The sequence below is a fragment of the Salmo salar genome, chromosome 16 (assembly GCF_965601325.2).
Source record: "Salmo salar chromosome 16, fSalSal1, whole genome shotgun sequence".
In the NCBI taxonomy this organism is placed as follows: Eukaryota; Metazoa; Chordata; class Actinopteri; order Salmoniformes; family Salmonidae; genus Salmo; species Salmo salar.
Genome location: NC_138306.1, coordinates 5743490 through 5766904, shown reverse-complemented (window position 1 = coordinate 5766904; position 23415 = coordinate 5743490). Strand labels below are relative to the sequence as shown.

The following is a 23415-nucleotide window of genomic DNA, read 5'->3' as shown; positions in this document are numbered from 1 at the left end:
GCGAAACATAGCGCTCTCCACCCCATACGCTCCTCCATATAACCACGAGTAGCTGGCTTCCGGCTCTTCTTACGCCTAGCCAACCTACCCGTGTGCCCCCCCCAAAAAAAAAATATTGGGGGTGCCTCTCGTGCTTCTCCCTCAGCGCGTACTTGGCCTCGTACCTCCGCCTCTCTGCCTTGGCTGCCTCAATTTCCCACTGCGGGCGGCGATAATCCTCAGCCTGTTGCCAAGGTCCGGCCCCGTCCAGAACTTCCTCCCAGGTCCACTTCTCCCGCCAGTCCAACTCGAATTCCCTCTGCTCCTTCTTCTGCTGCTTGGTCCTTGAGTGGTGGGTGATTCTATCACAGTTGTCGTCGGTGAATGAGGACCAAAACGCAGCAGGTATGTGCAGGCTCATCTTGACTTTTATTAACTATCAAAATGAACACCCAAAATAACAAACATAATTATGATCGACAAAAACAGTCTGGTAAGGCCCAAGGCTACACACAGAACAATCACCCACAAATCACACAAACACACCCTAATATATGGGACTCTCAATCAAAGGCAGATAGACAACACCTGCCTTCAACTGAGAGTCCCAACCGAAATTAACCAAACATAGAAACACACACACCAGACTAACCATAGAATACAAACACATAGACCATCAACCAAAAACCCGGAAATACTAAATCAAACACCCTTTACACAAACACACCACCCCGAACCACATAAAACAAATGTCCTCTGCCACGTCCTGACCAAACTACAAAAACAATTAACCTTATACTGGCCAGGACGTGACAGCTGTGTGCTTAGGGTCCTTGTCCTGTTGGAAGGTGAACCTTCACCCCAGTCTCAGGTCCTGAGCGCTTTGGAGCAGGTTTTCATCAAGGATCTCTCTATACTTTGCTCCGTTCATCTTTCCTGCGGTCCTGACTAGTCTCCCAGTCCCTGCAGCTGAAAAACATCCCCACAGCACGATGCTGCCACCACCATGCTTCACCGTAAGGATGGTGCCAGGTTTCCTCCAGACGTGATGCTTGGCATTCAGGCCAAAGAGTTCAATATTGGTTTCATCAGACCAGATAATCTTGTTTCTCATGGTCTGAGAGTCCTTTAGGTGCCTTTTAGCAATCTCCAAGCGGGCTGTCATGTGCCTTTACTGAGGAATAGCTTCCGTCTGGCCACTCTACCATAAAGCCCTGATTGGTGGAGTGCTGCAGAGATGTTGTCCTTCTGGAAGGTTCTATAAACTATCAAAATAAAGAAAGTCGCACACTCCATGTGTAATCTCCCAGCAATTTAATTTACCTATTTACCAACGTTTTGGCATCACTGTGCAGCATCCTGAAGAAGGCACAGTGATGCCGAAACGTTGGTAAATACCCATTACATTTCTGCGAGATTATACATGGAGTGTGCGACTTTCTTTGTTTTGATAGTTTATAGTTTATTCACCGTTAATCAGCACCTCCACACAAGCTATTATTCTGGGTGTGCACCAGCTCATGTTTTTTTTTATCTTCTGGAAGGTTCTCCCATCTCCACAGATGAACTCTGGAGCTCTGTCAGAGTGACCATCGGGTTCTTGGTCACCTCCCTGACCAAGGCCCTTCTCACCCAATTGCTCAGTTTGGCCAGGCGGCCAGCTCTAGGAAGAGTCTTGGTGGTTCCAAACTTCTTCCATTTAACAGCAATGGAGGACACTTTGTTCTTGGGGACCTTCAATGCTGCAGAAATGTTTTGGTACTCTTGCCCAGTTCTGTGCCTCGACACAATCCTGTCTCGGAGCTCTACGGACAATTCCTTGGACTGCATGGCTTGGTTTTTGCTCTGACATACACTGTCAACTGTGGGACCTTATATAGACAGGTGTGTGCCTTTCCAAATAATGGCCAATCAATTGAATTTACCACAGGTGGACTCCAAGTTGTAGAAACATCTCAAGGATGATCAAATCAAAGTTTATTTGTCACGTGCGCCGAATACAACAGGTGTAGACCTTACAGTGAAATGCTTACTTACAGGCTCTTACCAATAGTGCAAAAAAAATGTGTTAGGTGAACAATAGGTAAGTAAAGAAATAAAACAACAGTAAAAAGACAAGCTATAAAAGTAGTGAGGCTACATACAGACACCGGTTAGTCAGGCTGATTGAGGTAGTATGTACATGTAGATATGGTTAAAGTGGCTATGCATATATGATGAACAGAGAGTAGCAGTAGCGTAAAAGAGGGGTCGGCGGGTGGTGGGTGGCGGGACACAATGCAGATAGCCCGGTTAGCCAATGTGCGGGAGCACTGGTTGGTTGGCTGATAGAATAATTTGTATGTTTAAGATAATGACTAAAGTATTCCACCCTGAAACTGTATAACTGTGTGAAATGTGTTAGAATCATAAGAATATAATCTGATGATGTGTGTAGCTTGGTTAGAATTATAACTAGGGCATTGTATTCTTTAATAAAGATTCTCGTGACATCGGCCCAATTGAGGTAGTATGTACATTAATGTATAGTTAAAGTGACTATGCATATATGATAAACAGAGAGTAGCAGCAGCTTAAAAAGAGGGTTTGGGGGTGCTTGGGGGGGGGGGGGGGCACACAATGCAAATAGTCGGGGTAGCCATTTGATTACCTGTTCAGGAGTCTTATGGCTTGGGGGTAAAAACTGTTGAGAAGCTTTTTTGTCCTAGACTTGGCACTACGGTACCGCTTGCCATGCAGTAGTAGAGAGAACAGTCTATGACTGGGGTGGCTGGGGTCTTTGACAATTTTTAGGGCCTTCCTCTGACACCGCCAGGTGTAGAGGTCCTGGATGGCAGGAAGCTTAGCCCCAGTGATGTACTGGGCCGTACACACTACCCTCTGTAGTGCCTTGCGGTCAGAGGCCGAGCAATTGCCGTACCAGGCAGTGATGCAACCAGTCAGTATGCTCTCGATGTTGCAGCTGTAGAACCTTTTGAGGATCTCAGGACCGATGCCAAATCTTTTTAGTTTCCTGAGGGGAAATAGGCTTTGTCGTGCCCTCTTCACGACTGTCTTGGTGTGTTTGGACCATTCTAGTTTGTTGTTGATGTGGACACCGAGGAACTTGAAGCTCTCAACCTGCTCCACTACAGCCCCGTCGATGAGAATGGGGGCGGGATGCACCTGAGCTCAATTTCGAGTCGCATAGCGAAGGGTCTGAATACTTATGTAAATCAGGTATTGCTGTTTTTTATTTTTAAAGGTATTGCTGTTTTGTTATTATGGGGTATTGTGTATAGATTGATGAAGATTTTTTTTTAATAATACATTTTAGAACAAGGCTGTAACGTAACAATGTGGAAAAAGTGAAGGGGTCTGAATAATTTCCAAATGCACTGTACCTATAGATTGCATTTGGATTACTGTTGCAGTGCTATTTGAGTTGTTAATTGGATTCGTTCCAACATTTCTTGATTTCTTGTTGTATTTTTTTTTTTTGTGTGTGCTTGTTTGACATTTTACTGCATTGTTTGGGGCTAGTAACACCCACTATAACGTCTGCTAAACTGTGTACGCAACCAATACACTTTGATTTGATTTGTCTATAGGCCTATAATTTCACAATTAAAAAACGAGGGTTGGGAAAGCTTTCCCTGAAACTTGACAGTGAAGCTGACCAGTGAGGTCATTTCATCCAGAGACGCAGCAGGAAGTTGAGCCATCACTTGACCAAGGATTCTTGGGGGTTGGGTGGGTACAGTAAAAAAGGGAACTGATCGGTCTGCAGCATAAACTGACGAGGCAGATGCTGGGTAACCAAGGAAGGAATCCAAAAGTAATTAGTAATGTAATGTAATTTCGAGTAAACCAATTGATTGCCTTACTAACTACAATAACTGATTACATTTTTCAAGTAATCTGTCCAACCCTGAGTATAATAGTAGCATAACTTGCATTATGTTTTATATACAGTATATCCATGTACCGGTACAACATATTAACCACAATTACAACACACACACATTATGGATAAGCTTCTTGTACAGCTGCCAGTTAAATAACACACAAAAGCTACCTTCAACAAGAGTCTGTGATATGCAGAGAGATCTTTGACTTTGGTTTTGGCTGAAATCAGGGCAGAAAAGGTGTCTTGAGCACATTGTTGAACATGGAATAAACAATAATATAAATGATCAATATGTTCTCATTTAAGTATTAATTATGTTTTCAGGACAGTATACATTACATTTTTTATCGCTGCCTCAAATTAGTTGTCTGTATAGTCCCAAACAAATCCACAGCATAAGATCCTGACATGACATGATTTGTGTTCTGTTCCACCAGCTACTTCTAGCCTAGGGCAATGAGGCATAAATGATCGTGAGTGACATTAGACCTGTCACAATAGTCAACTACAGGAGCAGAGTTCATTTGTTCTGGTTTGAATATGAAAATGAACATACCGGCCTGGACAGACAGTACATTTGAGATAAAGATGAAAAATAGACAAAGAGGAAGATGATCATATTTATATTGTTATTATAGCTACTATGTTGACAGCAATGTAAGAAAATGTGGTAAGACATGGATTCTTACGCTTCAGACATGGCTGCGGTTCTGTGTCCCCTGTCAATGAAAAAGACTAAAATGGACTAAAATGTTGTTTTTCTCAACTATGTCACTATATTATGGACAATACAAGTGATGAGCATGCAAAAATGTATTTCATCTTTCTAAAAAGATTAGATTAGATTATTAATTCTGCCTGGTTATCAATTTACATTTTGGCTTGTTTTTTTAATCTTTATTTAACTAGGCAAGTCAGTTAAGAACACATTTGTATTTACAATGACAGCCTAGGAACAGTGGGTTAACTGCCTTGTTCAGGAGCAGAATGACAGATTTTTACCTTGTCAGCTCAGGTATTTGATCTTGCAACCTTTTGGTTAAGGGCCCAACACTCTAACCACTAGGCTACCTGCCGTTCAGAACTACAACAATTGACTGTTATAAAACATATGATACAACTACAGAAAATGAGATGATCTAGGAACCATTAAATAATAAATTAAAGTCAGTACTGTTAACACAATGAATCTGTCTGCCTAGTATTTAGTCTTTATTTAATGTAGTTTTTATTCAATATTATTAGTATTTAGAAACATATCTCACTAGAATTTAGTATTTGGGGCATTGATTAAATAATGCTTTTATGTAGGTTTATCATTTCGTTTATGAAGGTATTCTCCCAAGACATCTCCTTTTAATTATTGTAGACTTTAGATTGCATAAATTGTACTTAGAAATAGCTTAATTGGTTAGCTATCTTTTGTAACATCTCACAAAAATAGGATAGGTAACACAAATAACATAACCATTTTCTGGTATTTCGATAATTCATAAAATATCCAATTGTAAAAAAAAAACTGATTGCAATAGAAATAGTTGGCAAACTAAAACAATCCTCAAGTAAATCAAGTGGACAAACTTCCTATTAACTACTTCAACTTGACCTCTCTTTGTTGGGGTGACTACTCATACTGACAGCAAGCCACTTTCAAAACATTAATACTGGAAACGTACCTTTCATTTGAAGAAAACCTACTGTAACGTTACTAGTTGTCTATGTGAGACTGGAGGGATGGAAAGCGAGTAGATATATAGATTCTCGAACACATGTGAGGTGTTCATTAAAATAGACTCACTGTCCTCACCATTCTTGCTGTAAAATGCTGCAGATCCCAATCTCTGGTCTGTGGATGTTAATTTTGTGTGTTTTTTTTCGCCTGTCTGGTTGTCTGTTCATACACAGTGACCGAAGGGGGACAAACTTGATGAAGCGACTTGATTTCAGTTTAAGTGGTTGTAGTACATGTGAGAGTGTAATAAAGTTTATTTAAGTGATACATTATATGTGGTGTACACAACTAAGAGCATTTCAGAGAATTTGGTCTATGTCACATAACTGTACAAAGCCATGTAATTTGAAAAATAATAATGACCACACAGATTGTAGTTAACCTTATCTGTATTATAATAGTTGAATGTTCCCAAGGACTTTAATTTTTTGTTTTGTATACCTGGCAGTGACTGGCACTAAAATAAGTCATGTGTACCTCTGTCAACAATATTCTAAATTGTACAAATTAGAAAAAAAATGTTTGAACATGTTTTAGTAAGTAAGGGATTCTGGACGTATTTCTATCCTGTATATTGAGTGTATTAAAAGTATTATTCTGTTGTCCACAAAATGAACATTTCTTGAATCTCGACCACAGCAATCCATAAGGCCCCCATAATCATTTGACAAGCAGTTAAATTTGCACTTGAGTTCAAAAGTGTATTGATTTATTAATTAATAGGTCATACTGTACATGTTGAAACACTTGCAACTCTTGATGGGGGATATGCAGATGCAGAATTACATTAGTATGCAGTGCATTCGTAAAGTATTCAGACCCCTTGACTTTTTCTACATTTTGTTACATTACAGCCTTATTCCAAAGTGGATTAGATACTTTTTCCCCTCATCAATCTACACACAGTACCCCATAACGACAAAGTGAAAACAGGGTAAAAAATATTTTTTGCAAATTTAGACAAAATAAAAAATAGAAATACCTTATTTACATAAGTATTCAGACCCATAGCTAAGCGACTCGGAATTGAGCTCAGGTGCATCCTGTTTCCATTGATCATCCTTGAGATGTTTCTACAACTTGATTGGAGTCCACCTGTGGTAAATTTAAATGATTGGACATGATTTGAAAAGGCACACACCTGTCTATATAAGGTCCCACAGTTGACAGTGCATGTCAGAGCAAAAACCAAACCATGAGGTCCAAGGAATTGTCCGTAGAGCTCCGAGAGAGGATTGTGTCGAGGCACAGATCTGGGGAAGGGTACCAAAACATTTATGCAGCATTGAAGGTCCCCAAGAACACAGTGACCTCCATCATTCTTAAATGGAAGAAGTTTGGAACTACCAAAACTCTTCCTAGAGCTGGCTGACTGGACAAACTGAGCAATCGGGAGAGAAGGGCCTTGGTCAGGGAGGGGACCAAGAACTCGAGAGTTCCTCTGTCGAGATGGGAGAACCTTCCAGCCATATCTGCAGAACTCCTCCAATCAGGCCTTTATGGTAGAGTGGCCAGACGGAGGCCACTCCTCAATAAAAGGAACATGACAGCCTGCTTGGAGTTTGCCAAAAGTCACCTAAAGACTCTCAGACCTTGAGAAACAAGATTCCCTGGTCTGATGAAACCAAGATTGAACTCTTTGGCCTGAATACCAAGCGTCACATCTGGAGGAAACCTGGCACCATCCCTACGGTGAAGCATGGTGGTGGCATGCGGCAGGGACTGGGAGACTAGTCAGGATAGAGGGAAAGATGAATAGAGCAAAGTACAGAGAGATCCTTGATGAAAACCTGATCCAGAGCACTCAGGACCTCAGACTAGGGCGAAGGTTTACCTTCCAGCAGGACAATGACCCTACACAGCCAAAACAACGCAGGAGTGGCTTTGGGACAAGTCTCTGAATGTCATTGAGTGGCCCAGCCAGACCCCAGACTTGAACCCAATCGAACATCTCTGGAGTGACCTGAAAATAGCAGTGCAGAGACGCTCCCCATCCAACCTAGCCAAGAGAACCAAGACAATTTTCTCTGACCTAAATGTAACACCGATATCAGGCGGTAGTGGAGGATTGTACATTAAACAAGAAACTGCACTTGAAATACTCAAACCATTTTTTTATTGTCTTGTAACTTCTGCATACAGGTGTTGCAAATAAAGAAATGCATTTGCTCAAATACAATACATATTGTATTAATACTTAATAAAAACGTATTTTAACTATTTATATTTGCTTCAGTCTCATATAGTCATTTAAATAAAAAATTTGACTTCATGTACAAAAAATAACAAATATATGTAATAACTTTTTCTTTCTTCTCCATGTGTTCACTCAGTTATCTCTTACAGTTATTATTGATACCTTCAGTTGTCCTCTCCTTTTCTTTTGCATCTTCTTTTATCTCCAATCAGAAAAGCCTTCCTTGATAATCATCACTAATCTGCAAAACATTTCATATACCAAAGTAAACAGATGTAATTATAGTTCTGTGGTGTAGCAATATGTTGACTACAGGAATTGATCTTCTCAGTACATGCGATGCTTTGTGTACCTTATCAAGCATCAAACATCTTCTTTCTGCCCTCCATGCCTGACATGGCATCCACATTTTGACGCCAGTCGGTAACCTCCTCTTTCTGTGGGGACCAGAAATGTATCATTGACACTCAATCAGTCATTGACAAACAAACTAGCGTGAGAATAAACAACAAGTTCATAATTTGGATTTGAGATGAAGAGCTTCTTAGATTTCTACTGTCTGTGATAATACCTCAATATAATAAGTAAAAGCAAGTAGACATCTTGACAAAGTACAACGGACTGAGCATGGACCAGTCTTACCTTCTCCTCTGCTTTCTTGACTGTCTTGAGGTTGGACTTGAAGTCGATTGTCTCTTTGTGCTTGGAGCCCAGCAGAACACTGAGCATCATCTCCGCTGAGATCTTCACCCTCTTCAGGCTTGGCTTCTTGAACTTGCTCTGCAGCTCAATGATCTTCAGCCCCAACTCATGGCACTGGCAGAGCACAGAGGACATAATAACTTTCAGTCACAATACAGGCTTTCACATTTACTGTGACAATTGTCAATGTCCCAAATGGCACCCTATTCCCTTTATAGTGCACTAATTTTGACCAGGCCCTATAGGGCTTTGGTTAAAAGTAGTGCATTATATAGGGAATGGAGTGCTATTTGGGACAGCTGCGTAGTCCTCCCAGTTGTACAGCAACTAGTATGTAGTGTGGCTGACGTTCCCTCTTAATTCATGTCGTGAACTCATAGCCGCTGAGAGGCAGTGTTTTGTAATATCAAAGACTGTACAGAATGAAGACGGAAATAGAAATCCCTGATCACGCTTGTAGCGATGTCATGGCGATGTTGAATAGCTAAGTTCATACACAGAAACACGTCATCGGGTCTAACGGTCAACTCTCGCTGAACTGCACATGTGCAGGCCGTCAAATCAAAGGCACTCCTTTGATATGAAGCTGTTTGTCACTTTCATGAGGTTGGAGTAATGACATGTTCAGCTACGTAAGACATTGGCTTGAATCTATGTTGTGCCTTTAGATTTCGAGAAAATTAAGAACTGAGGAAGAATTTTTCACTTCTCATTGACTTCTCAAACCCCAAACCCCGGCCTTTTTAAAATGTTTTTCTTTTTTTTACAAAAAATAATTAAGTATTTGGTTTTAAATATTTTTAAGTGTCAAAAGTAAATGTAACTTCCAAAATATACTTAAGTATCAAAAGTTAAAGTAAAAGTATAAATCATTTCAAATTGCTTACATTACGTTTTCTTTATCTACAGATAGCCAGGGGCACTCTCCAACACTCAGACATCATTTACAAATGAAGCATTTTTGTTTAGTCAGTCCGCCAGATCAGAGGCAGTAGGGATGACCAGGGATGTTATCTTGATAAGTGTGTGAATTGTACCAATTTCTTGTCCTACTAAGTATTCAAAATGTAACAAATACTTTTGGGTGACAGGGAAAATGTATGGAGTAAAAAGTACATTTTCTTTAGGAATGTAGTGAAGTAAAAATAAAAGAAACCCCAAAAAACAACAATGTAGTACTTAAAATTATTTTTACTTAATACTTTACACCCCTAATCTTTTGTTATTTCCCTCTGCAATTATTTGTTTTCTCCAAATTATTTTTGAGTATCCTACCTCCTTGTCATTTTTGGTAACTTTCAGTCCCACGTCGTATCGCTCCTCATCTACCACGTCAATCTTACGGTGCAGATCTTTGCACAAATCCTGGCAAGAGAACAAAAGACAGCTAGTTTATCCTATTTTCTTTTGTTACACTTTCTGTAAATAATTTCAACTGTCGTGTATTATAATGCATTATGCACACCAGCACATGGTGACATAAATGCACTCATAACAGTATTGTATACAATGTCAATGTGAGTATCAGTGTGTATACCTAGGTCTATATCCAAGTCTCTCTCGAAAAATAGATTTTTATCTCAACGAAACCCACCTAGTTAAACAAACTTCATATATTTTCATCCCTTATTTTACTGAGAAAATGTTTTCATCTACAGCAATAGTTACAGGAATGAGCTAATTGGAAGCTGGGGGTGATCATATTGGGAATTTAGCCAGGACACCAGGGTTAACACCCCTACTCTTACAATAAGTGCCATGGGATCTTTAATGACCACAGGATACCTATTTTAACATCCCAACTGAAAGGCAGCACCCTACATAGGGCAGATATTTTTTTTAGACCAGAGAAAAGTGCCTCCTACTGGCCCTCCAAGACCACATTTAGCAGTATCTGGTCTCCCATCCAGGGACAGACCAGGACCAACCCTGCTTAAATTCAGAGGAAAGCCAGTAGTGGGATGCAGGGTGGTATGCTGCTGGCAGACTGAAGTTTAAATAAATAATACCATGAGCTCATCCACAGACAAGCCAGAAAGCTTGAGAGGAGGGACTCTCTCAGCCAGAGCTTCTTCTCTTTCTCTCTTCTTCTCCTCCGTCTCAACCTCTAGCATCTGGCCAGCTACTGTGAGCAATCTGATCTATAGGAAGGAAACATAAAGCTGCAGTCAGCAATCTGATCTATAGGAAGGAAACATAAAGCTGCAGTCAGCAATCTGATCTATAGGAAGGAAACATAAAGCTGCAGTCAGCAATCTGATCTATAGGAAGGAAACATAAAGCTGCAGTCAGCAATCTGATCTATAGGAAGGAAGCATAAAGCTACCACATGAGGTTGGTGGCACCTTAATTGGAGAGGACGGCTCGTGATAATGGCTGGAGCGGAATGAGTGGAATTGTATCAAACGTGTTTGATGCGATTCCATTCGCTCATTCCAGCCATTTATTATGATCTGTCCTCCCCTCAGCAGTTTCCACTGAAAACTGCAGTGATCAATCTGTAGGAAGTATACAGCTACAGTCAGCAATCTGATCTATAGGAAGCATAAAGCTACAGTCAGCAATCTAATCTATAGGAAGCATAAAGCTACAGTCAGCAATCTGATCTATAGGAAGCATAAAGCTACAGTCAGCAATCTGATCTATAGGAAGCATAAAGCTACAGTCAGCAATCTGATCTATAGGAAGCATAAAGCTACAGTCAGCAATCTGATCTATAGGAAGCATAAAGCTGCAGTCAGCAATCTGATCTATAGGAGCACAAACATCCAAAGGAATGTAAACGTAGGTTCAAAAGGTCACAAGAGGTCAGGGTTCATGAGCTACGCGTTATGACATGCGTTCTCTTTATATCAGTGGAGACTGCTGAGGGGATGACGGCTCATAATAATGGCTGGAATGGAGTCAATGGAATGGTATCAAACACATTAAACATGTGGTTTCCATATGGTTGATGCCATTCCATTTACTCCATTCCAGCCATTATTATGAGTCGGTCACCCCTCAGCAGTCTCCACTGGTTTATATACTGTTCATATCTCAAGTCAAATCAAATCTTATTGGTCACATACACGTGATTAGCAGATGTTATTGCGTGTGTAGCGAAATGCTTGTGCTTCTAGCTCCGACATTGTAAGACTACATGTTTTTTTCTTGTGTTGACCATGGATGCCAACGCTCACCTTCAACCCCAATCGTCGGGCTGAGGAGATCTTGGACTTTTCTTTTGGTTTGGGTCTGTGTCAGCATTAAATGACAGAGGGGGAGAAATAGAGAACATAGAGATGTGCTGTTCTGTTATATGATGTGGTTAACCTTTCCAATGCACACGTAAACATCAATACTTACGCGTCCGCCATGTTTCCCTTATTGTCTTAGACCTGAAATTTGGAGGTAGAAGAAGTTAGCATTTTCACCCTCCACACAAACAAAAGAACTTAACAGAACATTCAGGCTTATATACCGTTCATGAGCATCCAAGTTGGCCTTTTTATCAATTGGTGCTAAAAAATATATATACATTTTGTAATAATCTTATTTTTTTTATGTATTTGGTTCAAACCCTCATTTGCATCAGCTATGTCACACACCCAGTGCACATGTTGCGTCATTGAACCTCTTTTAGATAATTTAATGTGCACTGCTGGTTAAGCCTGTGTCCAAGTCCAATAGAGGCCTGTGTCCATACTTGAGGAAGGGAGGTATTTATTGTAAAGTATTTGAAATGTGTTCAGTATGTAAGGCCGAAGAGGGCTCTTGTTATTTGAAGCTCACCAGATGTGAGGGTGAATGAGTAAGACAAAAAATGTAAGTGCCTTTGAAAGGGGTACGGTAGTACAGTAGGTGCCAGGTGCAGTGGTTTGTGTCAAGAACTGCAACGCTACTGGGTTTTTCAGGCTCAACAGTTTCCCGTCTGAATCAAGAATAGTCCACCACCCAAAAGACATCCAGCCAACTTGACACAACTGTGGAAAGCATTGGAGTCAACACGGGCCAGCATCCCTGTGGAGCACTTTCGACACCTTGTAGAGTCCATGCCCCGACGAATTTGTATTTGTATTTATTATGGATCCCCATTAGCTGCTGCCAAAGCAGCAGCTACTCTTCCTGGGGTCCAGCAAAATTAAGGAAGTTTATAAAATTTTAAAACATTACAATATATTCACAGATTTCACAACACACTGTGTACCCTCAGGCCCCTACTCCACCACTACCACATATCTACAGTACTAAATCCATGTGTATGCTTTACTATAGACAGACTTCTCCCCATCTTAGCTACTACTGCATCAATATGTTTTGACCATGACAGGTTACAATCTAGTGTTACTCCAAGCAGTTTAGTCATCTCGAATTGCTCAATTTCCACATTATTTATTACAAGATTTAGTTGAGGTTTAGGGTTTAGTGAGTGTTTTGTTCCAAATACAATACTTTTAGTTTTAGAATATTTAGGGCTAACCTATTCCTTGCCACCCACTCTGAAACTAACTGCTCTTTGTTGATTGTTGCAGTCATTTCAGTCGCTGTAGTAGCTGATGTGTATATTGTTGAGTCTTCCACATACATAGAAACTCTGGCTTTACTCAAAGTCAGTGGCATGTCGTTAGTAAAAGGGGCCTAAACAGCTACCCTGGGGAATTCCTGATTCTAACTGGATTATATTTGATAGGCTTCCATTAAAGAACACCCTTTGTGTTCTGTTAGACAAATAACTCTTTATCCACATTATAGCAGGGGGTGTAAATCCATAACATATGTTTTTCCAGCAGCAGGCTATGATCAATAATGTCAAAAGCTGCAATGAAGTCTAACATGCTCTCTAGTAGGCTTAAATTGAAAATGTGGGAAATAGGAGTGGCAATATCATCTGCTATTATCCTCAGTAATTTTCCATCTAGATTGTCAGACCCTGGTGGCTTGTCATTGATGATAGACAACAATAATCTTTTCACGTCTTCCACACTGACTTTACGGAATTCAAAAGTACAATTCTTGGCTTTCATAATTTGGTCCGATATACTTGGATGTGTAGTGTCAGCGTTTGCTGCTGGCACGTCATCCCTAAGTTTGCTTATATTGCCAATGAAAAAGTAATTAAAGTAGATTGCAATATCTGCGGGCTTTGTGATGAATGAGCCATCTGATTCAATAAGTGAAGGAGCAGAGTTGGGGTTTTTTTTCAGAAAATTTCATTTAAGGTGCCCCAAACCATTTTACATTACATTTACATTTACATTTAAGTCATTTAGCAGATGCTCTTATCCAGAGCGACTTACAAATTGGTGCATTCACCTTATGATATCCAGTGGAACAACCACTTTACAATAGTGCATCTAAATCTTTTAAGGGGGGGGGGGGGGTTAGAAGGATTACTTTATCCTATCCTAGGTATTCCTTAAAGAGGTGGGGTTTCAGGTGTCTCCGGAAGGTGGTGATTGACTCCGCTGTCCTGGCGTCGTGAGGGAGCTTGTTCCACCATTGGGGTGCCAGAGCAGCGAACAGTTTTGACTGGGCTGAGCGGGAACTGTGCTTCCTCAGAGGTAGGGGGGCCAGCAGGCCTGAGGTGGATGAACGCAGTGCCCTTGTTTGGGTGTAGGGCCTGATCAGAGCCTGAAGGTATGGAGGTGCCGTTCCCTTCACAGCTCCGTAGGCAATCACCATGGTCTTGTAGCGGATGCGAGCTTCAACTGGAAGCCAGTGGAGAGAGCGGAGGAGCGGGGTGACGTGAGAGAACTTGGGAAGGTTGAACACCAGACGGGCTGCGGCGTTCTGGATGAGTTGTAGGGGTTTAATGGCACAGGCAGGGAGCCCAGCCAACAGCGAGTTGCAGTAATCCAGACGGGAGATGACAAGTGCCTGGATTAGGACCTGCGCCGCTTCCTGTGTGAGGCAGGGTCGTACTCTGCGAATGTTGTAGAGCATGAACCTACAGGATCGGGTCACCGCCTTGATGTTAGTGGAGAACGACAGGGTGTTGTCCAGGATCACGCCAAGGTTCTTAGCACTCTGGGAGGAGGACACAAGGGAGTTGTCAACCGTGATGGCGAGATCATGGAAGGGGCAGTCCTTCCCCGGGAGGAAGAGCAGCTCCGTCTTGCCGAGGTTCAGCTTGAGCTGGTGATCCGTCATCCACACTGATATGTCTGACAGACATGCAGAGATGCGATTCGCCGCCTGGTTATCAGAAGGGGGAAAGGAGAAGATGAATTGTGTGTCGTCTGCATAGCAATGATAGGAGAGACCATGTGAGGATATGACAGAGCCAAGTGACTTGGTGTATAGCGAAAATAGGAGAGGGCCTAGAACAGAGCCCTGGGGGACACCAGTGGTGAGAGCGCATGGTGCGGAGACAGATTCTCGCCACGCCACCTGGTAGGAGCGACCTGTCAGGTAGGACGCAATCCAAGCGTGGGCCGCGCCGGAGATGCCCAACTCGGAGAGGGTGGAGAGGAGGATCTGATGGTTCACAGTATCAAAGGCAGCAGATAGGTCTAGAAGGATGAGAGCAGTTTTACTATCATTCTTTATATAATTTATCTTTGTTTCATAGTGTAGTTTATTTTTATTTAGTTTAATCACATGATTTCTTAATTTGCAATACGTTTGCCAATCAGTTGGGCTGCCAGACATAATTTCCATACCTTTTGCCTCATTCCTCTCAACCATAACATTTTTCAATTCCTCATCAATCCAAGGGGATTTAACAGTTTTTAGTCATTTTCTTAATGGGTGAGTGCTTATTAGTAACTGGAATAAGTAGTTTCAGAAATGCATCAAGTACAGCGTCTGGTTGCTCCTCATTACACACCACAGACCAGCAAATATTATTTACATCATCAACATATGAATCACTACAAAACTTATTGTATGACCTCTTATACACTATATTAGGCCCAGCCTTTGGAACTTTGGTTTTCCTAGATATGGCTATTATATTGTGATCACTACATCCTATGGATTTGGATACTGCTTTAAAGCAAATATTTGCAGCGTTAGTAAAAATGTGATCAATACATGTTAATGATTTAATTCCTGTGCTGTTTGTAACTACCCTGGTAGGTTGACTGACAAACTGATTCTGTAAGGGATGCGTAACTGGTGGCAATGAAGTCAAACGCAGGAGAGCAGAACTTGGTAAATAGCCGGAGCCGTTTAATAAACATAACTACCGGTATACAAAAAACAACAAACACATGGACACAAAACCCGTATCGCACCAGTCACACAATGCACACGTACTTACAATAAACAATTCCCGACAAGGACATAGGGGAAACATAGGGAACAAATACAACATGTAATTAGGGAATTGAAACCAGGTGAGTGTGAAAACAAGACAAAACAAATGGAACATGAAAAATGGATTGGCGATGGCTAGAAGACCGCCCGAACAAGGAGAGGAACCGACTTCGGCAGAAGTCATGACAGATTCAGGTTGCAGGCACTGGTTACAGTTTGATGTTTTTTCCTGAGTGGGCAGCTTGATGATAGCCAGTCAATATTTAAATCAACCAGAAAATATACTTCTTTGTTGATATCACATACATTATCAAGCATTTCACACATATTATCCAGATTCTGACTGTTAGCAGCTTCCCACAAGAATGGGCTTTATGTGAGGCAGATGAACCTGTAGCCATATTACTTCAACAGTATGTAACATTAGATTATCTCTAAGCTTTACAGGAATGTGCTTCTGATTATAGACCACAGCATTTCTGTCTTTTCGGTAGATGTTATAACCATGTATTGCTACCACAGTATCATCAAAGGTATTATTTAATTGAGTTTCAGAGTCAGAATATGAATGTCATCCGTTACAAGCAAGTTATTGACTTCGTGGACCTTGTTTCGTAGCACTTTTCTGGGTTGCTTGATTGTTTTTAATGCTTTACTGGGAAGCTTATCATAGGTAGACTTACTCATGTTATTTACATTAGAGCTGATAGTGCAGGGTGAGCTGCATAAAGTGGTCTTCCTACTATTGCACACAGCCTCAGTGTTAACAGTGTAACTCTGGTTTATAGTCTCATGATTACTGCTTACAATAGCTGTAGGATAAACAGATGTATTCGGTGCAATTAGGGGTACATAAATTAAATTACTTACATTGTGTTTGCCAATGCCGCTAAGATCATGTACATTTGATGCAGCATTATGACAACTCATTGTCACAATGGTAGGGATTAACTGAGCTGGTCTGGGATCATTCACCAGTCATTGTTTCATCACAGGCTTGAAATGCGTGAACGGAGTCCAGGAGCCAAAACAATTTGGATGGATTCAAGTTATCAATAAAAGTGATTCAAGCAGAGCTACAGTAGTCTTTTAGTCAGATGAGTAATGACAGCAGTCTGCTGAATCTTTCACACCCACGGCCCAACGATGGTTCTGGACCTGAAATTATTGGCTGTTTTTTGGAGTCTTTTAATGCTAAAATCAGTTCTTTAAAATCAATTTTCAAATGTTCTGAGCTAGCCCTCCTGATGTTGTTTGACCCCACATGGACTACGACAGTGTCAGCTCCCGGCATCTGTGGTAGAACAGTCGGAAGCAGCCTTGTGATGTCCTGTACTCGTGCTCCTTGGTAGCACAGGGTTTTTGCCTTGGGGACCGAGATGTTTCTCACCATAGCTCCGAGGATCTGAACCCGATGTAGAAGCCACCGGAGAGGGAGACAGAGCCGAGGACGAAGACGAAGACGCAGGTACCTCCGGATCCGATCTTGATTGGGAAGCCACCACGGACGAAGGCGCCGGAACCTCTGGATCCAGGGCGGCAAAGCTGTTTCTGGTCTGTGTCAGTTCCGGGCTCAACATCTCCATGGAGACCCCCGTTGCCAGAGGACGCCTTCTTCAACTTCCACGGCGAGTGACGTATCTCCATGGCTGGTTGATTGGGTCGAGATCAGCTCCGTTCTCCAGGGAAGGGCGAGACCCCTTCGGGGATGCAACCCTGCCTAGCACTGGCCAGTCGGCTGTGGAGAGCCGACACGGCGGCGAAACATCCGCCAGACCAGAGCGGCGTCCCGGTACTTGGGTGGAAGAAAAATAAAAAGTAGGTGGGCGTGGCTTCCCCAGTAGCTTATGTAGGTTTGCTACTTGCTTGCTAAGAGTTGCTACTTCGCTCCTGTAGTCCTCCACAAGCAAGCAGTTACTACATTGAAAGTCAACGCGGTCCACATTGTCCCGGAACAAAGCAAAGTAAGCGCAACTCCTGCAATGTTGGAAGCGTTCAATAGCGGCCTTCATTTGAGACCGCCAATGTCACGTCCTGACCAGCAGAGGGAGTAATTGTATTATATTTGGTCAGGACGTGGCAGAGGGGTATTTGTTTCATATGGTTCGGGTTGTGTGTGTTATTTAAGGGGTGTTTGGTTTATGTAGTCTGGGGTTTGAGTAATTGTTCTAGTGTTGGTTCTCTATGGTTTTCTAGTCTGTCTATTTCTGTGTGGTTTGTGTGGCTCCCAATCAGGAACAGCTGTACATCGTTGTTCCTGATTGGGAGTCATATATTAGATGCTTGTTTTCACCTGGGGATTTGTGGGTAGTTGTATTTCGCACTGCTGTTATTATTTAGCCTGTGAAACTGTTGGTTTGTCGTTCTCTGTTTTCTTGTTTTTCTCGTGTTCACAATAAATAATATGATGAACATGCAACCCGCCTTTACCCGCCTCTCTCCTACGACAGCCGTTACAGCCAAGGCAGCTAGGCTAGCTGGGCTTTTGCGTCTCTCCCCCTACGGAATCTGGCAGGATCCCGGGACAGATAGCAGCTCTCACAGCAATTTAGCCCAACAGAGCGGCAGGATTCAAAATAAAATAAAAGTATATAAAAACAATGTCAGCTTTAAAAACTAGGTCTTTAGTTCAGGTTTCAGCATTCAACAGCTTTCAATTTTGGCGTTCGACAGCGTTCAACAACAAACATATGTGGCAGGTGATTGGTGCTGTTCTGAGAATTGAGGCTGTTCTGAGGGCAAAAGGGGGGGGACTCAATATTAGGAAGTCATTCCTATATATACTGTATATTTAACCTTTATTCAACTAGGCAAGTCAGTTAAGAACAAATTCTTATTTACATTGACGGCCTACCCCGACCAAACCCCTGCCAAATGCACTGTATTTACAGAGCATTCGGAAAGTATTCAGACCCCTTGACTTTTTCCAAATTTTGTTACGTTACAGACTTATTCTAAAATTGATTCAATTGTTTTTTCCCCTCATCAATGTATACACAATACCCCATAATGACAAAGCAAAAACAGTTTATTTAAAAAAATACTAAATGTATTAAAAATAACAAAATAAAATATCACATTTACATAAGTATCCAGACACTTTACTCAGTACTTTGTTGATGCACCTCTGGCACACCTCCTGTACTTGGGGAGTTTCTCCCATTCTTCTCTGCAGATCCTCTCAAGCTCTGTTAGGTTGGTGGGGAGCGTCGCTGTATAGCTATTTTCAGGTCTCTCCAGAGATGTTCGATTGGGTTCAAGTCTGGGCTCTAGCGTGGCCACTCAAGGACATTCAGAGACTTATCCAGAAGCCACTCCTGCGTTGCCTTGGCTGTGTACTTAGGGTCATTGTCCTGTTGTCCTGCATCTCTTTGCTCCGTTCATCTTTCCCTTGATCCTGACTAGTCTCCTAGTCCCTGGCGCTGAAAAACATCCCCACAGCATGATGCTGCCACCACCATGCTTCACCGTAGGGATGGTGCCAGGTTTCCTCTACATGTGATGCTTGGTTTTCAGGCCAAAGAGTTCAATCTTGGATTCATCAGACCAGAGAATCTTGTTTCTCATGGTCTGAGAGTCCTTTAGGTGCCTTTTGACAAACTCCAAGCGGGCTATCATGTGCCTTTTACTGAGTTGTGGCTTCCGTCTGGCCACTCTGCCATAAAGGCCTGATTAGTGGAGTGCTACAGAGATGGTTGTCCTTCTGGAAGGTTCTCCCAGCTCTCTCAATGTGACCAACAGGTTCTTGGTCACCTGCCTGACCAAGGCCCATCTCAAGAATGATCAATGGAAACAGGGTACATCTGAGCTCAATTTCGAGGTATTTCATTTCTTTTATGTATACATTTGCAAAAATATCTAAACCTGTTTTCGCTTTCATTATGGGGTATTGTGTGTTGATTGATGAGGCCTTTTTTTATTTAACCATTTTAGATTAAGGCTGTAACGCAAACAATGTGGAAAAAGTCAAGGGGTCTGAATACTTTCCGATTAAACTGTGTCACATACACATATTTTGGGGAAAATGTGAGGGTATGCACTTTAATCTCTACAGATTGATGTCCCACCCTCGGGACAGTTGAGCTAATGTGCGATAATGTGATTAGCATGATGTTGTAAGTAACAAGAACATTTCCCAGGAGATAGACATATCTTATATGGGCAGAAAGCTTAGAAATTATTGTTAATCTAACTGCACTGCCCAATTTACAGTAGCTATTACAGTAAAAACATACCATGCTATTGTTTGAGGAGAGTGCACAGTTATGTACTTGAAAATGTATATATTGACCAATTAAGCACATTTGGGCAGACTTGATGCAACATTTTGAACAGAAATATAATAGTTCAACGGATCAGTCTAAAACTTTGCACATACACTGCAGCCATCTGACCAAAATCTAAATTGCGCCTAGTGTCCAAAGTCAGATAATGGTCTTTCTCTTGCATTTCAAAGATGGATTTGTATTTTATTTTATTTAAACACGTTTTTTCTTTATATTATCTTTTACCAGATCTAATGTTTTATATTCTTCTACATTAATTTCACAATTCCACAAATGTCAAAGTGTTTCCTTTCAACAACAAAAAAAAGAAGCTGGTCATGGGTGCACCTCAGCCACGCTCAAGGTCCTAAACAATATCATAACCGCCATCGATAAGAGACATTACTGTGCAGCCGTATTCATTGACCTGGCCAAGGCTTTTGACTCTGTCAATCACCACATTCTTATTGGCAGAGTCAACAGCCTTGGTTTCTCAAATTATTGCCTCGCCTGGTTCAACAACTACTTCTCTAATACAGTTCAGTGTGTCAAATCGGAAGGCCTGTTGTCCGGACCTCTGGCAGTCTCTATGGGGGTGCCACAGGGTTAAATTCTCGGCCCGAATCTCTTCTCTGTATACATCAATGATGTTGCTCTTGCTGCTGGTGATTCTCTGATCCACCTCTACGCAGACGACACCATTCTGTATACCTCTGGCCCTTCTTTGGACACTGTGTTAACTAACCTCCAGACGAGCTTCAATGCCATGCAACTCTCCTTCCGTGGCCTCCAACTGCTCTTAAATGCAAGAAAAACTAAATGCATGCTCTTCAACCGATTGCTGCCCGCACCTGCCCGCCCGTCCAGCATCACTACTCTGGACGGTTCTGACTTAGAATATGTGGACAACTACAAATACCTAGGTGTCTGGTTAGACTGTAAACTCTCCTTCCAGACTCACATTAAGCATCTCCAATCCAAAATTAAATCTAGAATTGGCTTCCTATTTCGCAACAAAACATCCTTCACTCATGCTGCCAAACATACCCTCGTAAAACTGACCATCCTACCCATCCTCGACTTCGGCGATGTAATTTACAAAATAGCCTCCAACACGCTACTCAACAAATTGAATGCAGTCTATCACAGTGCCATCCGTTTTGTCACCAAAGCCCCATATACTACCCACCACTGCGACCTGTATGCTCTCGTTGGCTGGCCCTTGCTTCATACTTGTCGCCAAACCCACGGGCTCCATCTACAAGTCTCTGCTAGGTAAAGCCCCGCCTTATCTCAGCTCACTGGTCACCATAGCAGCACCCACCCGTAGAACGCGCTCCAGCAGGTATATCTCACTGGTCACCCCCAAAGCCAATTCTTCCTTTGGCCGCCTTTCCTTCCAGTTCTCTGCTGCCAATGACTAGAACGAACTGCAAAAATCACTGAAGCGGGAGACTCATATCTCCCTCACTAGCTTTAAGCACCAGCTGTCAGAGCAGCTCACAGATCACTGCACCTGTACATAGCCCATCTGTAAATAGCCCATCCAATTACCCCATCCCCATAGTGTATTTATTTATTTATCTTGCTCCTTTGCACTCCAGTATCTCTACTTGCACAGTCATCTTCTGCACATCTACCATTCCAGTGTTTAATTGCTATATTGTAATTACTTTGTCACTCTGGCCTATTTATTGCCTTACCTCCCTTATCCTACCTCATTTGCACACACTGTACATTTTCTACTGTATTATTGACTGTATGTTTGTTTATTCCATGTGTAACTCTGTGTTGTTGTATGCGTCGAACTGCTTTGCTTTATCTTGGCCAGGTCGCAGTTGTAAATGAGAACTTGTTCTCAACTAGCCTACATGGTTAAATAAAGGTTAAAAAAATAAATAATAATAAATAAAAATGGTCTCGAGAATATGCATATCCTTGCTTCAGGTCCTGAGCTACAGGCAGTTATATTTGGGTATGCCATTTTAGACGAAAATTGAAAAAAAGGTCAGATCCTTATTAAGAGGTTTTTTTAACACACAAAATAAACAACACATTTACATGTTATTAACAATTTCAAATGCAGCTCTGGTTTATTTGAGAACAAACAAAGGTTTGCCAAAATGTTATATTTAAATAATTATTGTGAAATTTAAACATTGGAACACTTGTTGAATATCTAAGCTTTACAATGTGTGGTGTTAACATTCATCTCTATAACTGACCAGAGTCTCTGCATAGGTGTCAATAAGACTCCATAACCCACTTATTCGAAGGCATGTGAACTAATTAACGCTAACTATTCACTGTCAGTCTTCAGCAAAATGTTAATCCAATGTGTCTTCGTCTTATACCATACATTTCCATTCTGAATTCAAGCAGCCCTCCAGAAATAAATACAATTGACCTATGCTGAAAAGTTACACATTCCCAAACTGTTTTCCACCGCTCTCCTCAACCAGCAAAACTCCCACTGCATTCATTTCAAAACTAAAATGTAATACATTTCATCCACACAGAAGATTACATTTTAAAAACGTACGTTTATTAATATTAAGCCAAAGTAGCCATTGAGACATACCCTACCTTTAAGGTGTAGAAAAGGCTGAGGGAGAGAGTGAGGGAGTTTAGGATGGGAGAGTAGCTGAGAGCGGACAGGGGAAAAATCATTCAGATTTATAGTTTATAACCCCTGTGTGAATGGCTCACTAAAATAGACTGCTCTCTGTCCGAGTCACTCTTCCACTGACATTGACGTTTACTGTTGCACATAGCATCTAAATGTTATTCAGGCAGGTAAGTGCTGTAATAAAATACTTTTATGGACTTGGACGTTTGGGGCGGTACACTGTCAGTCTGTCTCATGGTTCTGACTCCACCCGTTGGTGGCAAGTTGACATGTAGCATTTATTGCTACAATCACCTCTAAACCCTTTCTCTGGACCAGTATCATACCTAAACCTTTAGAACTTTGTACAGAGTATGGAGTTTTGTCATAGGGATGTCCTAAAATGGAGAAGACATTTGCAAAAATGTCTAAAACTTTTTTCGCTTTGTCACTATGGGATATTTGTGTGTTGATTGCTGAGTATATATATATATATATTTTAATCCATTTTAGAATAAGGCTGTAGCATAACAAAATGTGGAAAAAGTCAAGGGGTCTGAATATTTCCTGAAAGCCCTGGAGCTAGGAATGTTACCATAAAAAATGACTGTAAAATAGATGATGTAGGGTTTGTCAGGATTGTGGACAGGTTTGTGGTTGGGTGATGTGAACATAAGGAATACTATAACATAGCATACCTCTATATTGTTTTTCCCCACTTTGATTTCAATGTTGTATCGTTCATCATCTACAATACCAATCTTTTGGTGTTGGTCTTTGCAAGGGTCCTGCAAGAATATG

General features: G+C 41.5%; 1 protein-coding gene across 2 annotated transcripts; it reads right to left on the bottom strand.

Moving 5' to 3' along the window:
• Positions 1-7699: 7699 nt before the first annotated feature.
• Positions 7700-22790, bottom strand: LOC106573150 (troponin I, slow skeletal muscle-like). Of its 2 annotated transcripts, XM_014147863.3 has the most exons (8): positions 22593-22790; positions 11848-11879; positions 11682-11736; positions 10509-10640; positions 9775-9864; positions 8440-8613; positions 8150-8234; positions 7700-8038 (listed from the first exon to the last, which is right to left on the bottom strand). In XM_014147863.3, the coding sequence occupies exons 2-7, from the start codon at positions 11856-11858 to the stop codon at positions 8154-8156; spliced, it is 543 nt and encodes a 180-aa protein (XP_014003338.1). In that variant the 5' UTR covers positions 11859-11879; positions 22593-22790; the 3' UTR covers positions 7700-8038; positions 8150-8153. The 2 variants fall into 2 exon arrangements, with proteins under 2 accessions (XP_014003338.1, XP_014003339.1); XM_014147864.3 differs by lacking the exon at positions 11682-11736 and having other exon boundaries at positions 22593-22784.
• Between the last annotated feature and the right edge of the window lie 625 nt (positions 22791-23415).

Bases quoted from the DNA above. Each gene is read 5' to 3' on its own strand.
- LOC106573150 (XM_014147863.3), bottom strand. The intron at 10,641-11,681 runs GTGAGCGTTGGC...TCCTTCCTATAG, and splicing joins CCCGACGATTGGGGTTGAAG to ATCAGATTGCTCACAGTAGC. The intron at 8,614-9,774 runs GTAGGATACTCA...GTGCTCTGCCAG, and splicing joins TTACCAAAAATGACAAGGAG to TGCCATGAGTTGGGGCTGAA.